Source organism: Garra rufa, chromosome 4 (assembly GCF_049309525.1).
Source record: "Garra rufa chromosome 4, GarRuf1.0, whole genome shotgun sequence".
Classification (NCBI taxonomy): Eukaryota; Metazoa; Chordata; class Actinopteri; order Cypriniformes; family Cyprinidae; genus Garra; species Garra rufa.
The window spans coordinates 52,068,481-52,086,045 of record NC_133364.1 but is presented as its reverse complement, the minus strand read 5'-3'; the positions used below and the strand labels follow the sequence as shown (position 1 = coordinate 52,086,045).

Here is a 17,565-nt window from a genome sequence, read left to right as displayed (position 1 = left end):
AGTTTTATTGATGTTGAGTAAGAAATATAGGGCTAGTTCACAAAAGTAGTTTTTCAAATAATCTCAAATATTAAACTATTTTATTGACAGAAGTGGTTCTTAAGGCAAAGTTATTCACAACAAGGGGATCTAAAATATAAGAATGTCTAACAGTCACGTAGTTACAGATATTTTTGTTTATTTATTCATATTATATTATCCCTGTTTCACTTACTCAGCTTTAAATTTTAACAGTGGTGTTACATTTTAAAGACATTTGTTTTTGACATGTCTCATGCAGGAGAATATCAGGCCATGTTAGAACATCATACTTATTTGAATTAGTACACATTCTCTGCAAAATTAACATAGCTTAACATGGTAGCCTAAATCAGAAGTTGATCAGCAAGGAAAATAATTATAAATTCACTCAAATAGCCACAGCCACGTAATTCTAATGCACTACGTATAACACAGAAACATCTTTTCCACCTAAGTAATCAAATTTCTGTTAACTTAAAAGAAAGTAAGTATTCTAGCATTTGGACAAAAATTACAATGACATCTTTGGTCATTGCTCCACAATTTCTTAATTCTTGTCTGTGTTTTGCAAACCCGTTCTCCATTCACCAAAATCTTTCTTTTTTTTCTCTGAAAAAATAAAATGGTTTTTAAGTTATTCAATTATTTGTCTGCATATTCTATTCCGTGAAGCTTGTTTGCTCACATTTCCACTATTAAAGACACTGTACTAATGCAGGTAATTCACAAATGCAATCTCTCTCTTTCATTTAAGTAAATGCAAACCTATTACATTTTATGACATCAGTTTGAAAATGAAGGACAAGACAACTGTGATAAGCCCACATGGAATCTATGCATTGTTTTGTGCTGATTGTGGGAAAAAAAAAAACTGCTGAATTGATTTAAATATATGCAACTAGTAGACTAGCATAGCTTTTAAAATCCTAACACAAATTTGCTCCTGGTTTTTATAACTAAGGACAACTGTGCTACAGACACAATAGACCTTGCAATACACAGTAGATTCACAAAAGCCAAACAAAAGACCCCTTTCAGTTTTTTGTACTTCTCATTGTTTGGACTTTTTGATTCACACCCTTTCAAACACAGATGCATATGATTTTCATCTGAGGAACAGGCAGAGTGTATACATAAATGCCTCACCTCATCTGTTAAGACTTTTTTTAAAAACCACTGAAGATCATATAATAATAATAATAATAATAATAATAATAAAGCATTTTACTTCATGTTTCTATTTCAACATGTGAAATGAGTTTTTTGCTGCTGGTTTTATTATAAATTCTGCTAATGCTTTAGTTTGGAGACCAATTATCACTATTGACTATCTGCTTGTTAGCATCCATATTACTAGCATGCTGGCTGTTTATTTGTACTTATAAAGCTGCATGACTGTTTTAGATCCCTTAATCCTACTCCATACCTAAACCTAACAACTACCTTACTATTAATGTTAATGTACCAACTACCTTACCTACACCCTGTAATGTAGGGTTATTTCACAATGTGTAGTGAAAACGATGTCTTAATATTCCTGTAGATGAAATAACAAAGGGCTCTGATAAATCTATATTTTCTGCAATCGAGATATAACTTTGCTGCATAGTTGTCATTAACACTTCACCTTAAGAAGATATTTCATCTTTTGTCAAAAAAAAAAAAAAACAATTTTCTTGCTGTGAAGAACTTAAGGATGTCACGTATCTGGTCTATCCTGTCATCATGTACTCTTGCACCACACTTCATGGACTTCATTCCCCACAAGCCACTGCTCTAATCACTGCATTCACCTGCTCTCACTTTACTGATTACCGCTCACAGCTGCACCTCATCACACTGACTGCATTTAAGCTTCTCACACACACAGCCACTCTGCGAAGTCTTATTGTTCCCTATGGTCGTAATTCTAAGCGTTTTCCCTTGTGTTGGATTCTCTGTGTATGACTCTGGACTGTGTACCCCGTTGACTATTCCTGCTACCTGCCATTGCGACCATTGCCTGAGTATCGAACTGTTTACTGGATTTCCTACGTTGTTCCTGTTTTCCGGTGATTACTCTTGATTGTTGACGATTCTCAATAAATGCTGCAAATGGATCCGCACGTCTCAGTCTGACTCCCTGTGACAGAAGACTTCGCCACACACAAGTATCCAGCAGCTATTGTGGAGTTATCCGGTTCCAGCATGAATCTAACGGTGCAGATCATGCTTCTCAAGCAGGGGGAGCGGACTATTGAGGATTATGCTATGGCCTTCATTGAATTGGCTAATCGGTCTACGATGGATGATCACTGCCTGATGATTTTCTTCCGTGGAGGACTCTTAGAGCCATTGGCTTCCCTCATGCCAATGTTTGAACCGGGCTGGACGTTGCAATCTTATATGGATCTTGCTCTTTCGTTGTGTGGCTCTCCTTTTACTGTGGGAATTGTGGAGGAGGACCATCTTTCCACAGTAAGTTCCAGCTCAGAGCCACAGCCTAAGATGTCTGCTAGTCCAGAGCCTGTTCGCAAAATGGCTGCCCCTCCAGAGTCTGCAAGCAAGATGGCTGCCACGCCAGAGTCTGCAAGCAAGATGGCTGCCACGCCAGAGTCTGCAAGCAAGATGGCTGCCACGCCAGAGTCTGCAAGCAAGATGGCTACCGTCAAACCAGAGTCTCCGCCGCCGGAGCGCCCTCCAGTGACTGCGCCGCCAGAGCGCCCTCCAGTGACCGCTCGCTCAGAGCCTGCTCTTCCAGTGACCGCGCCGCCAGAGCGCCCTCCAGTGACCGCTCGCTCAGAGCCTGCTCTTCCAGAGTCTCCGCTGGAGACGCCCAGCCCTCCTGAATCTCCGCTGGGGTCGTCCAGTTGTCCAGAGCCCGCTCCTCAAGAGCGTTGTCCAGAGCCCGCTCCTCAAGAGCGTTGTCCAGAGCCCGCTTCACAAGAGCGTCGTCCAGAGCCCGCTCCTCAAGACAGCCTTCCAGAGACTCCGCTGGTTCAGCCCAGCCTTCCAGAGACTCCGCTGGTTCAGCCCAGCCTTCCAGAGACTCCGCTGGTTCCGCCCAGCCTTCCAGAGCCTCCGCTGGTTCCGCCCAGCCTTCCAGAGCCTCCGCTGGTTCCGCCCAGCCTTCCAGAGCCTCCGCTGGTTCAGCCCAGCCTTCCAGAGCCTCCGCTGGTTCCGCCCAGCCTTCCAGAGGCTCCGCTGGTTCCGCCCAGCCTTCCAGAGACTCCGCTGGTTCCGCCCAGCCTTCCAGAGACTCCGCTGGTTCCGCCCAGCCTTCCAGAGACTCCGCTGGTTCCGCCCAGTCTTCCAGAGACTCCGCTGGTTCACAAGAGCGTCGTCCAGAGCCCGCTCCTCAAGACAGCCTTCCAGAGACTCCGCTGGTTCAGCCCAGCCTTCCAGAGCCTCCGCTCGTTCTGCCCAGCCTTCCAGAGACTCCGCTGGTTCCATCCAGTCGTCCTGAGATTCCTGTCTGCCCGGTTCTGGTCACGGAGCTCATGCATGGACTGTTCCCACCCACCCTCCCTGCTGCTCCAGTCCCGCCACCTCTGTCTCCTGACAGTCCCTCTGCTCACCCACATCCCACCTTCGGTGCAGAGGACTTGCCGTGGGACTGCCAGTCTCCATCGGTGTCCAGACTGAGGGATCCCTCACCATCACCTCCAGTCTCAGAGTCCTGGACTCCACCTCGGCCCTCCGACCCTGCGGCTCCACCCCGGCTCTGTGCTCCCTCGTCTCCGTTGTCGGCCGTCGGCCCACCAGCTCCTCCGGGCTCCATCGTCTCTCCGGCTCCGCCCCGGTCAGTCGTCGCCCCACCTTCGCCTCTGGACTCTACTCCTCCGGCTGCGCCTCGTCACTCCGTCCTGCCGGCTCTGTGGACCTCCTCCCTCCCGTGGGCACAGCCTCGATCCTCTGTCACTCCGGCTCCGCTGCGTACCTCCGGACCTCCATCTCCGCCGGGGTCGCCAGAGCCTTGGGTTCCGCCTTGGCCCTCCGGATCCTCTGTGTCGCCCAGGACCATCGACTCTCCGGTTCCGCCTCGGGCTCCACCGGCTCCACCTCCGTCGGTCGGCCCCATGCAGGAGCCAACCCTTCCTCCGCCATGGCTTCTCCCTCCGTCGGCTCCGCCTCAGTTCGTGGTTCCAGTACCCCTACATGGACCTGGCCCTCCATCCCTCCCCCTGTTCCGTCTCCGCTCCACCACCCTCCAGGTTGTATTAGGTGGTTAGAGTGTCTGGAAGCCGCTCCTTGGGGAGGGGCTCTGTCACGTATCTGGTCTATCCTGTCATCATGTACTCTTGCACCACACTTCATGGACTTCATTTCCCACAAGCCACTGCTCTAATCACTGCATTCACCTGCTCTCACTTTACTGATTACTGCTCACAGCTGCACCTCATCACACTGTCTGCATTTAAGCCACTCACACACACAGCCACCTGGCGAAGTCTTATTGTTCCTATGGTCGTAATTCTAAGCGTTTATCTCTGTGTTGGATTCTCTGTGTATGACTCTGGACTGTGTACCCCGTTGACGATTCCTGCTACCTGCCATTGCGACCATTGCCTGAGTATCGAACTGTTTACTGGATTTCCTACGTTGTTCCTGTTTTCTGGTGATTACTCTTGATTGTTGACGATTCTCAATAAATGCTGCAAATGGATCCGCACGTCTCAGTCTGACTCCCTGTGACAAAGGAGTTGCTGGGTGTTAAGATAAGATCACTATAAGCATATTTTAAGATTCAAACTTTATGATTTAGTTTATATACGATAAATTACTTAATTTTTAAGTGGTACAGTGGTACTTTAAACTAGGGCTGGGCGATATGGCAAAAAAATTATCACGATAATTTTTTTAAATTAAATTATCACGATAATTTTTTTTCATATCAGTCGATATCGATAATTATCATGATAAATGTCAAATCTTTATATCTATCAATTTTAAAGGCAGATTTTTGCTCCTGAATGAATGGAAAAACCAGACAGTTAATTAGGGCTGGGCGATAATTCGATAACTATAATTACCACAATATAGTTTTGTTTTGTTTGTTTTTTCTCGATAAAACAATAATGACAGTTCGAGAAGCGCTCGATAATGTTTACGCACTATGCGTAACGCTGCCCAGGCATTTTGCAGCCTGCACTTCCGGATGCCGCACACAGTATTTAGTTTACAGCCACATGGCTCTAGTGCAACCATTTCACTCGCATTTGTGACTAAAAGTTAGTATGTGCGACTGTAAAAAAATATTTAGGAGCACCATGTGCGACTGACCCGATCAGCATATTTGTGTTTGTGCTCAGCGGAGATTTAAAGGTTTCTACGTGTTTTTGCAACATTGAGTAATGCAGTGGTTCTCAATCCTGGTCCTGGGGGACCCCTGCTCTGCACATTTTGCATGTCTCCCTTATTTAACACACCTGATTGAGATCAGCTCATTAGGAGAGAGATCCATGAACTGAACTAACAAGCTGAAGATCTCAATCAGGTGTGTTAAATAAGAGAGACATGCAAAATGTGCAGAGCAGGGGTCCCCCAGGACCTGGATTGAGAACCACTGGAGTAATGTATCACAGACAGATCTCTCGAATAATTTCATAAAGTATAGAGAGAGTGTAAATAAGAGACTGATTGTGCAGTAAAGAGAGCGTCGTTGTTTATAATAGAGCTTTGTGATATGGCAAACTCAGATGAGTGACAGCTTTTAATAATTTTAAGGTGGTTTGTAAATGAGATATTGATCTAATACAGCAGTTAAATAAACAAGTTATTATTAAGTGACTTACATTGACTGACTACAACACTATTCCTGATTTTGCTTATTTCGTCGTCAAAAGTAATCTGAAACAAGTCACAACTGCACGCTTCTTGCTAGGAGCACTTGTGTTCCTAACTTAAATTTAGGAGCAGTCAAAATTTAAGGAGCACATTCTAAACAATCAAAACTCTGATAAAAAATTTGCCTTCCCATTACGAGGTGATATTTGACAAAGTGATTTACAGGGGAATTTTGTTTTTACCTTTTCATATGTTTAATGAGGCTCAGAGGTGACGAGTGCAATCAAAATCATAAATTCATGTTGAGATTAATGTTTTAAATATAAAATTCTGAATACAGAAATATTAAAGATTTAAATAACTGAACTGCCAGCAGGTGGCGGCAAGACACTGATTTAATTACTGAATCATATAATTCTTTTGATTCGTTCCAGCGGATGGTTCATTTGGGAATAAAGCAAGTGACTGTCTTTATGAATGGGTAATTACAGGACTCCTGTGGGTCCTTAACTCCTCAATTTAGTTGTATAAAATTTAAGGCCATAAAAAGTTTTAAATATGTTAAATAGTATAAGAAAAGGCTTAATTATAATTTTAAGAGGTGTTACAGTTGGGGACGGAAGGACGAGAACCGCGATAGGGCTGGATTAAACTTCAAAAGGCAATGATGTCACTGAAAATATATGCACGCTGCACGTTTCAAAGTCAAAATGCGGCACGGATGTCTTTATATGAATGTATCTGAAGGGAACCGACTTTCCTCAGAAACTTAATAAAACTCCAATAAAACTGCTTTAATGCTGCTTTGTGTAAAGCTGTTACTAGGGAAACCATAATATTTCAGCGCTCCTAAAGCGCCACCTCGTGACAGAGAATGAATTTGCAATTTTTCAGCTGTTTGTAGTCAGATTATTGCAAATATCGACCCATGTTTTTATGCAGCAAACACATAGACTTGTAAATGTGAAAAAAATGTATTTGCTTTCAAAAAATTATATACTTGATTTATCCCTTTTAATGGTATAAAGGCTGAAATGCCATTGTATAAGATGTTTTGTTTTTGCAAAAATCTGAATTATAAATCATGTCATTTTATGGCTTAATATGTTACCCTACATTGTCCAACCCTACTCATACTGTTCATTTTACTTGTGCAGCTCTTGTGCAGGGTCATACATTGCCTTAAATTGATCTTTAAAAATTCTGCAGATACACTGTAAATAGTGAAAAAAAAAAAATCATTCCTTGATATTTGTGTATTGAAAAAAATTTTGATTGATATTTAGACTCCTATCTAATTTTCTATATTTAAAAAAAAAAATTAAATTTTTTAATTTGGGCTAGTTAAGTTAATTTTATTATTAATTTTATAGCTTCTTTTTTGATTACCTTTTAGTACTTTTAGGCTGAAATGTATTTGTGTGAAAACTTGTTTTTGAACTGCAAGTTTTAGAATTTTAGTTTAGTATCAAGGTTTTTTTTTTTTTTTACAGTCATTTTATACCAGTCATTAATGTTACCATAGACATTGCCCTACCCCACTCATAGAGTATTACTTTTATTTGTGCAGGTCTTCAAAAGCCTTTAAATTTTATTTTAAAAATACTGCAGATACTCTGTAAATTATATTAATTAAATATTTTTAATTATATAATTGGTATACTGTATGTTGGCTATTTATATTAGGCAATGTTATATGCAATCCAGACAGTTGTTTTTTAATAGCACAATAACATTTGATTTAAAACTCATGTAATTTACCACAGTGCTGGAAAATCTTGAAAATTCACCTTGAAAGTGCTTGAAAAGTGCTTGAATTTTACTTTGGAAAAGGTGTAAGAACCCTGCAAGTGGTAATTTTGAGCTTGCTCCATGGTGCTAATAATTACCTCAGGTTCTTAAAGCTACATCATACTATGTTGTGTGCTGGGCCGCGGCCATCTTAGGAGGATCAACATCTGCTACTCATACTGAAATTAACACGGAGACCTGCTTACCTTTTAATTTGTTCTGGCCTTGAAATTAAATATTTTCGTTCTTCATGGTATCGATTGCAGGGAGGAGAAGCAATTTTATTGCATTTTATAATAATTGATGGTTTCACTGCAGTTTTGCAGAATCTTGTCCACAATAAATTTGGGCTGCATTTTCCAAGGGAATTGTAAACCTAAGATGATCATAGCTCCATTGGTGACAATGGTTCTACAATCAACTTAGGCTTACAATGCTTTTGGGAAATGTTCAGGTTACCATGAAAAGAGTGTTACGCACTGGACACTTGCTGCTGCTTTAGCCATTATACAGTAGAAATGTCCAAATAAAAATGTTCCACAAGCTAAAAGGAGGATGTCAAATAATAAGAAATGTTGTCCAGAAAAAGGATATACTGTACATTGCAGCAGCACCTCTTTACGCCCTCAGCCTGCCCTGAAGCCTAAAACAGCTTAGGGTACGTCAGAAACTTAACAACCCATCAGTTATTGTTCCCCAGGCTTCATGAGCAGCTCTTTCATCAAGAAGAATCAGTCATCAGTTATTTAAGTGAGTGTTTATCTGTTTAATAACTCACCAGATCCTTTTATCCGTGATTGTAAAAGTATTCAGGGACATATTCAGCCTTTTTCTAGGATAGCTTTGGATGATCTGAGCTCAGATCCATCGCCAAAAACCTTTTATGTGAGGAATGCCCCACTCATGTCCCAGAATTGACTGATTATGATGTCCCAGAGATGACTGACTATGGCAGGCTAAGCATACTCAAGGAGCTGTTGATAACATCACTGGCATGAGAGGATAGTAGTTCTGGTCTCAGACACACAAAAAAATCCAGAATGCTTCTGAAGAGAACTGTCTTAATATTGTATTTGAATTGAATGTGTGACTGTTCTCACAATTGTGTATTTTGTATTTTATTTTATTTATTTATTTATTTATTTATTTATTTTTTGAAATAGGTAGTGTCTGATGCTGCAGGACAAGGCATCACCATCACAGGGGACAAAACCTTCAACAACTGGAATTGGCCCAATGCTGTCATCTTTGCAGCTACAGTTATTACAACTATAGGTAAGGATCTAGGCTATTGATGCAGTGTGAAAATCATGTGATTATGTTTAACCTGGAGAAATAATCAAAGGAAACATTGATTTACTTGCCAGGCACATGTATGCTACAGTCATTACAAATATTATTACCCCCCCCCCAACCCCCCCCGCCACTAGAATTGGTAAATGAAAATGAACGCATTGTTTTCCTCTATATATTCTTATATTCTCTTTAATACTCAGAGAAACACATCTCTGAAGATATAATGTGTTCCTGGTTTGTTTCAACAGGTTATGGAAATATTGCTCCCAAAACACCTTCAGGAAGGGTTTTCTGTATCTTTTATGGTCTATTTGGAGTGCCGCTGTGTTTCACCTGGATCAGTGAACTTGGAAAGTTTTTCGGTGGAAGAGCCAAACACCTTGGGCAATATCTTAATAAGAAAGGGGTAACACTGGTAAGGAATAATCACACACAATCATTATATTTTAAATCTGAATATCACTATAATAACATCTTTGAAACTTCTGTTTTCTGACAATATAATAAGCTTCCTATTATAAGGTTGTTAATTGTCTGTGTATGTATGTGTTTTCTCCTTAAAGCGGAAAACACAGTTTACCTGCACAGCTGTCTTTCTGTTATGGGGTGTGTTGGTGCATTTGGTTATTCCTCCATTTGTATTCATGTCTCAAGAAGGCTGGACCTATATTGAGGGCTTGTATTTTTCTTTTGTCACTTTGACAACTATTGGATTTGGTGATCTTGTAGCAGGTGGGTGATTGTGTTGTTAAAACTGCTTGTTATCTTAAATTATCTGAGAAAATGAATCTAGTCACTTATGTTTGCTTGACAAAGCCTAAATACATATCTACTGTTATTAGTGGCAGGCATAGAATTGCTATTGTGATTTCACATACTTACCAGTGCTTGCAAAGCATCACCTATTATTATATCTTACACCAATACTATTACTACTACTACTACAACTTCTAATAATAATAATTACATAATACCTATAACATAAAACAATGTAGTATTATTAGTATTATTATTGTGTAACAACACACAGCATATAATGTCAATATTTGTAATAAAATAAATTGTGTAATTATATTTTTAATTTAAAAGATTTAATCTAATTAATTACATGATGTGTCAATTAATTAATCACATATTAATCGAAAAAATTAATTTGACTGAAAATACCCACAAAAGATTGTTTGAAGCTATTTTTGTGTTAAATAAGAAAGTATAAAATAAAAGAAGATCATTTGATAAACATCTCAGTATTTTTATTTTTTTTATTTTTTCAAAAGAAAGGTTTGAAATGACAGAGGGTGAGTAAATGATGACAGATTTTTTTTTTTTTTGGGGGGGGGGGGTGATCTATCCCTTTAATGTTGTTGTTATTATTTGTATTTTTTATTCTTTTATTATTTATCTATTTTTTGTAATGAAATTATACTCTAAATAAGAAACTAAATGGTAAAACTAGGTGGTGGTAAATGTCTTTATGAGTAATTCACACAATTCATTCAACACACTGATTTATTCAGAAACTAAACACTGCTGTGTTGCTCGGAGATGCGCCACAATTCTGCTATAATTTCACAGAAAATATATTACCTTTAAAGCTGAGCAAAAACACAATTTTTAAAATATAACACAATATCAACTTCTTATTTACTGAACTGTTGTATAAAATCACATTTTAGCTCATGATAAAATATTTTAATCGTGTTTTTTTTTACTAATTAAGTTAATGCATTAAACTGACAGCCCTAGTTTTAATAAAAGATTCATATGTGCACATCATGTTTTGTTTTGTTTTGATTCATTTCAGTAATATGCCCTTGTAGTATTTAACCAAAATAAGTGCCCCTCTCTCTGCATCTCTTGTAACAACATTGTCTTTCAAATCAAATCCAATTTTTATTTGTCACATACATAACCATACATAGTATGACATGCAGATCCAAGCTTGCCCTTTCAAGCTTTACTTCTCTAGACCATTGTTGAACATATAATGGCTGTTTGTGCGTATCTTAAAAAGAACTAGTCACTTTGGGAAATTCAGTGTCTCCAAGTGTAACAGTTGTTTTAATGAAGCATAGATAGGAGTCTTCTTGAGTTTATGAACAAGGCATATGGCATATCAGAGTTCATCATAAATGTATAAATTGTACATTTTTGGACAGATTAAGATGTTAACTATTTTCTTTGTATTTGTTTTGTTTAGGTGTTGACCCCAATGCTGACTACCCTACTCTGTATCGGTACTTTGTAGAGGTTTGGATTTATCTTGGTCTGGCATGGCTGTCTTTGTTTTTCAATTGGAAGGTGCGTATGGTTGTGGAGGCTCACAAAGCTCTAAAGAAGCGCCGTAAAAGGCGCAGACTTTCTCTGGATGAGTTACAGCGCATCAAAGAAAGTCATAAGACCTTACATCTGCCACCAACCCCCAATGATGTCAACATCTTTAGCTTCCTGTCCAAGAAAAAAGAAGGTTACAATGACTTAATCAAGCAGATAGGTGCCGAGAAGGAAGGAGAAGATCAATGTGTCAGCTTCATCACCGGCAACAAAAATAAAGCAACAAACCGCTCAAAGAGCTGCAGTGATAGTCTTTCCATTAATGGAAATTCTATTCTCAGTCTAGACCGCTCACCTCGACAGAAGCGCCGCTATAGCTTCAGTGACAGAGTTACAGTGGCTCTTTCAAAATCCAGGAGCTACCTTCTTAGCCAAGGGGAATGTCTTCTCATGAATGAAATGCATGGGGAAGAAGAGACCAACACTGATCTAGACTGTCTAAAAATGTATGAGAATCAGCTGGACAAGGAGGCAGGAGAGAACAACGAATGCCTCGACCGTGGAGGCTGCAGTGATTGCCGGATCTCCAAAAGATGGGACTCCAAAAGTTACCAGACCTTCATGTTTCCCAATGCCAACATTACCTTCATTGATGAAGAGAATTTGCTGAACAACCTAGAGGATGATGATAATGACTTTATGCCTAAGTTCTCAACTGCAGATGAGACAGATTTCAAAGAGGAACAGGGCTCAGAATCTGAGACCTCCGTATTCACCACAGACGGGTCGGACCATGGCCACTCCTATGAACAGCTGGTGGAAGAGTATTCCAAAGAAGACAACACTGACATTTGATCCTGTCTTCTTTCTTAAACCTCATTAAAGTTTTTATTTCATGTAATACTTGAAATTATGGTAAAAACTATACAAATATAACCCCATTATCACACTATTATTATTATTATTATTATTTTTATTTTTATTTTTATTGCAAGTGATACAACAGATGCGTCTAAACAGCAGGGTTTAAGATTCACTATTAACTGAATCACTAACAATGCATGTTCACCACATGTTGTTTTCCCACCATATTGTTTTTTTTTTTTTTTCTTCTTTTTTTAGGTAAAGAAGGAAGAAGAAAAAAATAATTTGTCAAAGCTTAATCCTTATTGGATGTTAAACCTATTTTTATTGTCTGCCATTTTAGCCCAAGGTATTCGGTTGGGTAATCATGTTAACCTGTTTTAATTTAGAATTTATTTTAAATGGGATGTCATGATTTGCCTTTTTAACATTTTGTGATTTTTATTCTTTTATAGATGCAGGTCTTTTATTGATGCAGGCATTTTGTTTTAATGTTCCTAAAATGTGCTGTTAGCTCCTATTGAAAGATAATCTTAATATTTCTGTACTGTAAATACGTTGATATTCCACACTGAAAAACTGTGAGCCTTCCTGTGTCTCCCTGTCAAGTCAAGAAGATGGTAGTTGAATTGGCCCAAGAAAACAGGAAATCAGCTAAGATAGGTCCTCTTGTGTCATGCTATTGATGTCCCTGATGTGTACAGAGTTGCAACCTGAGTATGTTTCCTTTTGCAGATATAATTGTGTTATAAGAGTGACCTCTCTTAATCTTCTTTTGGATTTTTATTTTATTAATTTATTTTTTTTCTTTCATTTTAAATAAAAGTTGATTGAACTTATATGTGCACTCTAATCTGTATTTCGTCTAATATTTATTGGTGTGTGTGTGTAAATAAGTTTTACACCAATTTACCCTCTTATAATTAACTTTAATGTTGTCTTTTAAAGTTGTCTGTCAAGCTTTTGTTAAGGTTAAAAAAGTCTATGGAAATTAATAGTTCAATCATTCTCCAGTATACTCCTGACCAAGTATTGGACTCCTTGTTGTGAGCGTGTTATTTATCTGTGCTACTTTTGGTTGAATGTTACATTTCAGTTCAACATGTGTCAGTCTCAATTGTGTGCAAAGAGGGTTTTTCATTGAGGAAAAAAAGAGGCCTATGATTTTCCCAATTTTGATTCTTCAAAGATCTATTTGATTCTCTTGAGAGAACAGTGTGTTTCCTAGGTAAACATTGGAAAATGGCCTGTCAGAAACTGTCTGTTTAATCAGCTATGAGCTAAATGTCACAAATGATTAAAACCAGAATTTACATTACCGGCCAAGGTTAACTAACATTAGGTTAACCTGTAAAGTCATGGAATTGTGTTTTGTTCATGTTGCAAACTTTCATTTCATTCTTTCATTAAGAAATCACAAACTACAATAGATTTTACCTAAATGATGTGAAGGGTAGAGTGGTTTTGATAGTTTTTTTTTTTTTTTTTTTTTTTTTTTTTCACGTTGTGTTTTGAACTTCCTTTACTTTGTAATGCTGTATTTCCATATGTATTTTAATTATTCTCTGATGGTGCTGTTTTACTCTGTTCAGATGACACTGTATGAATTTGAATGTTGGGATGAATGAACATTTTCATAACATTTGAAATAAACAAGTACGGTTCCTGCCTTCGCCTTTTTCTCTCACATCCTTGAGCAGTGATTTCAGAAAGATACTTGGCCTTGTTTGACGTTAAATTTCCTTTGAAGCAATTAATAATAGTCATAGCTTATTTTGTCAAAACTGTAGTTGTTTTGTATTTGAGTTTAAATTTTACTATGTAAGTTATATTTATTTTTATAATTAAAACTATATTTATAAATTGTTTATTTTGTAAAACTGCACTGTATTAATTTTTAAGTATTAATGTCCTTTATAAGGTCAAATTTTGTCACATCACGGAATTTCATGTAAGCCATAATGCAGTGGTGTAGTGGTGCCTGGAGAAGTGGCTATACCCGCAATCTCTGATGAAATGGTATCTGTGTTAGAGCCGTTTTGAACTTACTATTTGAACACATTTGTTTACTAGATCCTTGGACTGAAAAGTTTACAGGGGTTCACCAGTTTTAGAATTTTTTGATTGTAAAAACCTGTTTCTTTTTGTTTGTAAGGTATTGTTTTCATTATGTACGTACTAATTCAAATCAGTAATCAATAATAATTATTATTTTACCACTCTGCGCGCCTCCCCTGACATGTTTTCGCGTATAAACAGGCAATCATTAGACATATTTCAAAGCAAGCCAGTGCCACGGTCCTGACTGCATCATCACTGTCTTTACTGGGTGTTTTTAGTAAATATTTGCATTTATTCACATATGACTGGATGTTAGAAGTGGGTATACCACACTACACCACTGCCATAATGGCACTAAAAACATAATCTTGCATGATGAACCCTAGTCTCTTCTATTTTATGGCCTTGTGAAGTTATAAACCTTTGTCTGTTCCACGTCATTACATGCTCACAATTGTTTTGTGTGATTTCTATTTCTAACACAAAGGCCACTTACTCAAACTTGATGGTGGTCTTAAGGACAGGATGTGACAATAGGGACATGTCACATGTTTTTTTGTGTGTGATACAACATCTAAGCATTTAGACACTAGGCTGACAGTCCTTATTTTTTGTCTCGTTACTCATGCTGAAAAGAGTCAGATTAGAGCTTGCCAGCAATACAGTGTGAGTCTGCTAGTATTTTGTTCACATGTGGCCAACTGAATAACATGAACTCCTTGTGACCTCACTATTAATACACTTCTTTGAGCCCAGAGGCCAATGTTGTTTAAAAAGATCTAGGCCTAGTAAGACTCCATGCTCTTAAGCCTTTCTTTCATTTCAAACCTACTATTATTTTCTCACTAAAAATTCTCACTTATTTTGGTAATTAACACAAATTGTAACTTTAAAAGCTGAAAATATTTGCATTGTATCATGTCAATTTCAGAAACGTGTCATCAGAATAGAATTTTTCCTCTAACTATGCCAGCATTGTAATATGAGGCTGTAAAAAAAATTCTGCTGAATTGTAACACAGCCTTGCCTGATAAAAACACTCCTCTGAAGTGATAAAGGTTCACTTAACAGGGTGGTAAAAGAAGTTACTATTTTCCATGGAATGATAAATTGTACATTCAAGGAAATGTAAAAGTACAACTAAAGGTGTAAAATTGCACTGCCAGTAAAGATCATTGGTAAATACAGTAGTAATTCCTTATTTCTAGAGCTTAAATTTCCAATATTTTTAAGTGTGCGTGTGTGTGTGTGTGTGTGTGTGTGTGTGTGTTTGTTTGTGTTTGTGTGTGTGTGTGTGTGTGTGTGTGTGTGTGTGTGTGTGTGTGTGTGTGTGTGTGTGTGTGTGTGTGTGTGTACCTGGTATTCATCACGTTGTGGGGACCAAATGTCCCCACAAGGATAGGAATACCAGTAAATTTTGACCTTGTGGGGACATTTCTCAGGTCCCCATGAGGAAACAGGCTTATAAATCATGCACAATGAGTTTTTTTGAGGAAGTAAAAGTTTGCACAATCTCCTGTGAGGGCTAGGTTTAGGTATAGGGTAGGGTTAGGGCGATAGAAAATACGGTTTGTACAGTATAAAAACCATTACGCCTATGGAATGTCCCCATAAAACATGTAAACCAGTGTGTGTGTGTGTGTGTGTGTGTGTGTGTGTGTGTGTGTGTGTGTGTGTTTGTTTTCTGGACCTGTTAGACTAAGGGACTCTGGGTGTGAGTCAGTGTTTCGGTGATACCTACTTTACAACTAACCTTAGCACAAAATACAAAAAAAGGTTTCTTTTTTTTTCTAAAATTTCTAAACTTTTTTGCTCTAGTAACAACAGTAATTTGTGGGGATTCAGCGCATTGTTGAGTTCCACAAATTTTAATGGAAATTATTTTATTACATTTGAATTTGGATACATGTTTAGATAATATCAATGGCTACTTATCAATGGTATTTATCTGTTTTTTTTTATTGTTTTGCTGTGGTTGTTGTTTGAAACTTTGATTTAAAGTGTCAGTTATTGTATTATTATTTAAGTCAAACCTATAAAACCCTTTGTTACCCCAAACTACATATATATATGCCTGATCAATGGTGTAAAAGTAATCAGAATGCAGCTTATTCCTTACTCATTAATGCAGGAACTTACCCTTTAAATAACGCAACGCTCTGCCCTCTACGCATATGATGTTGCTCCCTTTAAACAATGTTAGAAGTGAATGAATTGATTCAGCATTTTGACACGTCTGTAAGGATACGTTAAATTCTACAACGCTGTTTAATAAAGGATGTATTGATCTTGTGAATTAGTGAATTTTACTATAGCAATATTTATTACTTGGCAGTTTTATATGGGAATATTACACAACACGTTGATCCTTTAACAATGCGTTGGCACAAAAATGCACACCTTTTGGGGTAATTTCGACTACTTTTGTGCATTTTTTACTGTACCAATATTTTTAATTTCCCTTTTAACTAATAGCTTTATTGCATGGTTGTGAATAAAAAAAAGTGTTACCTTGCCAAAGCACTGACAGAGCCCACTGATCTAACGGTGTTGTTGAGCACTCCAGATGCAAACTTTGCATGCAGCATTGAACAGCGCTCTGATCCAATGGCATACAGGCATCCTCAGAATGATAGTACTCTAGTAGTCCAATGAAATTGGGGGATCCAGTGGGGGCGACAATCATATTTCAGGGTGACCGTCCCACCCACAACCCCGCTAAAATGTAGTGCCAATAAGTGGCACTCCAGTTGGTGGCGCCCTAGGCGACCACCTAGCTCTAGAAACATTACTGATCAGTCCCATAGTGTTACCCTAAAACCCACACTTTCACACTTTCCTGTAACAAATGACACACAACCCTATAATTTCACCAACAAGGGGAAAGCTTGTCACAGTTTGAAATCGCTAGGGCACATTTCTCAATACTTAGGTCACTTTATCAAAACTCTTCACACAGTTCTCCTTACCAACTTTCAGCTAGGCACCGAGACACTTTCATATACGGTTCAAATCAAATAATTCTTTCATAACACTAGCAAAGGTTGTCATCCAACAAGCACACCTACATTTTTAACTTAAGCTTAACACTTTTGAAAAGAATATATAAACATACAAATTGACCTGTAGTACATAGAGTTTTGGTGGTGGTTTTGTTTGTGTAAGATAATAATTCCTGTAATTTCAGTGACTACTTTCAATGTATTTTGTGCCAAGGCAATGATAAATGATTTACAGTTTAGTCAAGTCACCTTTATTTACATAGTGCTTTAAACGATACAGATTGTTTCAAAGCAGCTTTACAATGATAGACAAGAAAATATTGGTTAAATTTTTCAAACAAAATTCAATTCTGCTGTAAATCAGCACTAAAAAGGTAGTCTATGCCCTGGCTGTTGAGGCTTGATGTGGTCTTCACAGGGGTCTCCAGGATTTATCTAGATTCCGCTGATATTCAGAGCTGTTGTGGATGGATTTGTTCCCGAGTCTACA

At 38.2% G+C, this 17,565-nt stretch overlaps 1 protein-coding gene across 1 annotated transcript; it reads left to right on the top strand.

Moving 5' to 3' along the window:
* Positions 1–8,011: 8,011 nt before the first annotated feature.
* Positions 8,012–13,464, top strand: kcnk5a (potassium channel, subfamily K, member 5a). The gene is made up of 4 exons (XM_073838489.1): positions 8,012–8,853; positions 9,123–9,289; positions 9,438–9,606; positions 11,075–13,464. The coding sequence occupies exons 3-4, from the start codon at positions 9,519–9,521 to the stop codon at positions 12,001–12,003; spliced, it is 1,017 nt and encodes a 338-aa protein (XP_073694590.1). The 5' UTR covers positions 8,012–8,853; positions 9,123–9,289; positions 9,438–9,518; the 3' UTR covers positions 12,004–13,464.
* The last annotated feature ends 4,101 nt before the right edge of the window (positions 13,465–17,565 follow it).

Coding starts and splice junctions, on each gene's coding strand:
- kcnk5a (XM_073838489.1), top strand. CDS start 9,519: ATGTCTCAAGAAGGCTGGACCTATATTGAGGGCTTGTATTTTTCTTTT. Junction 9,607..11,074: donor ATTTGGTGATCTTGTAGCAG/GTGGGTGATTGT, acceptor TGTTTTGTTTAG/GTGTTGACCCCAATGCTGAC.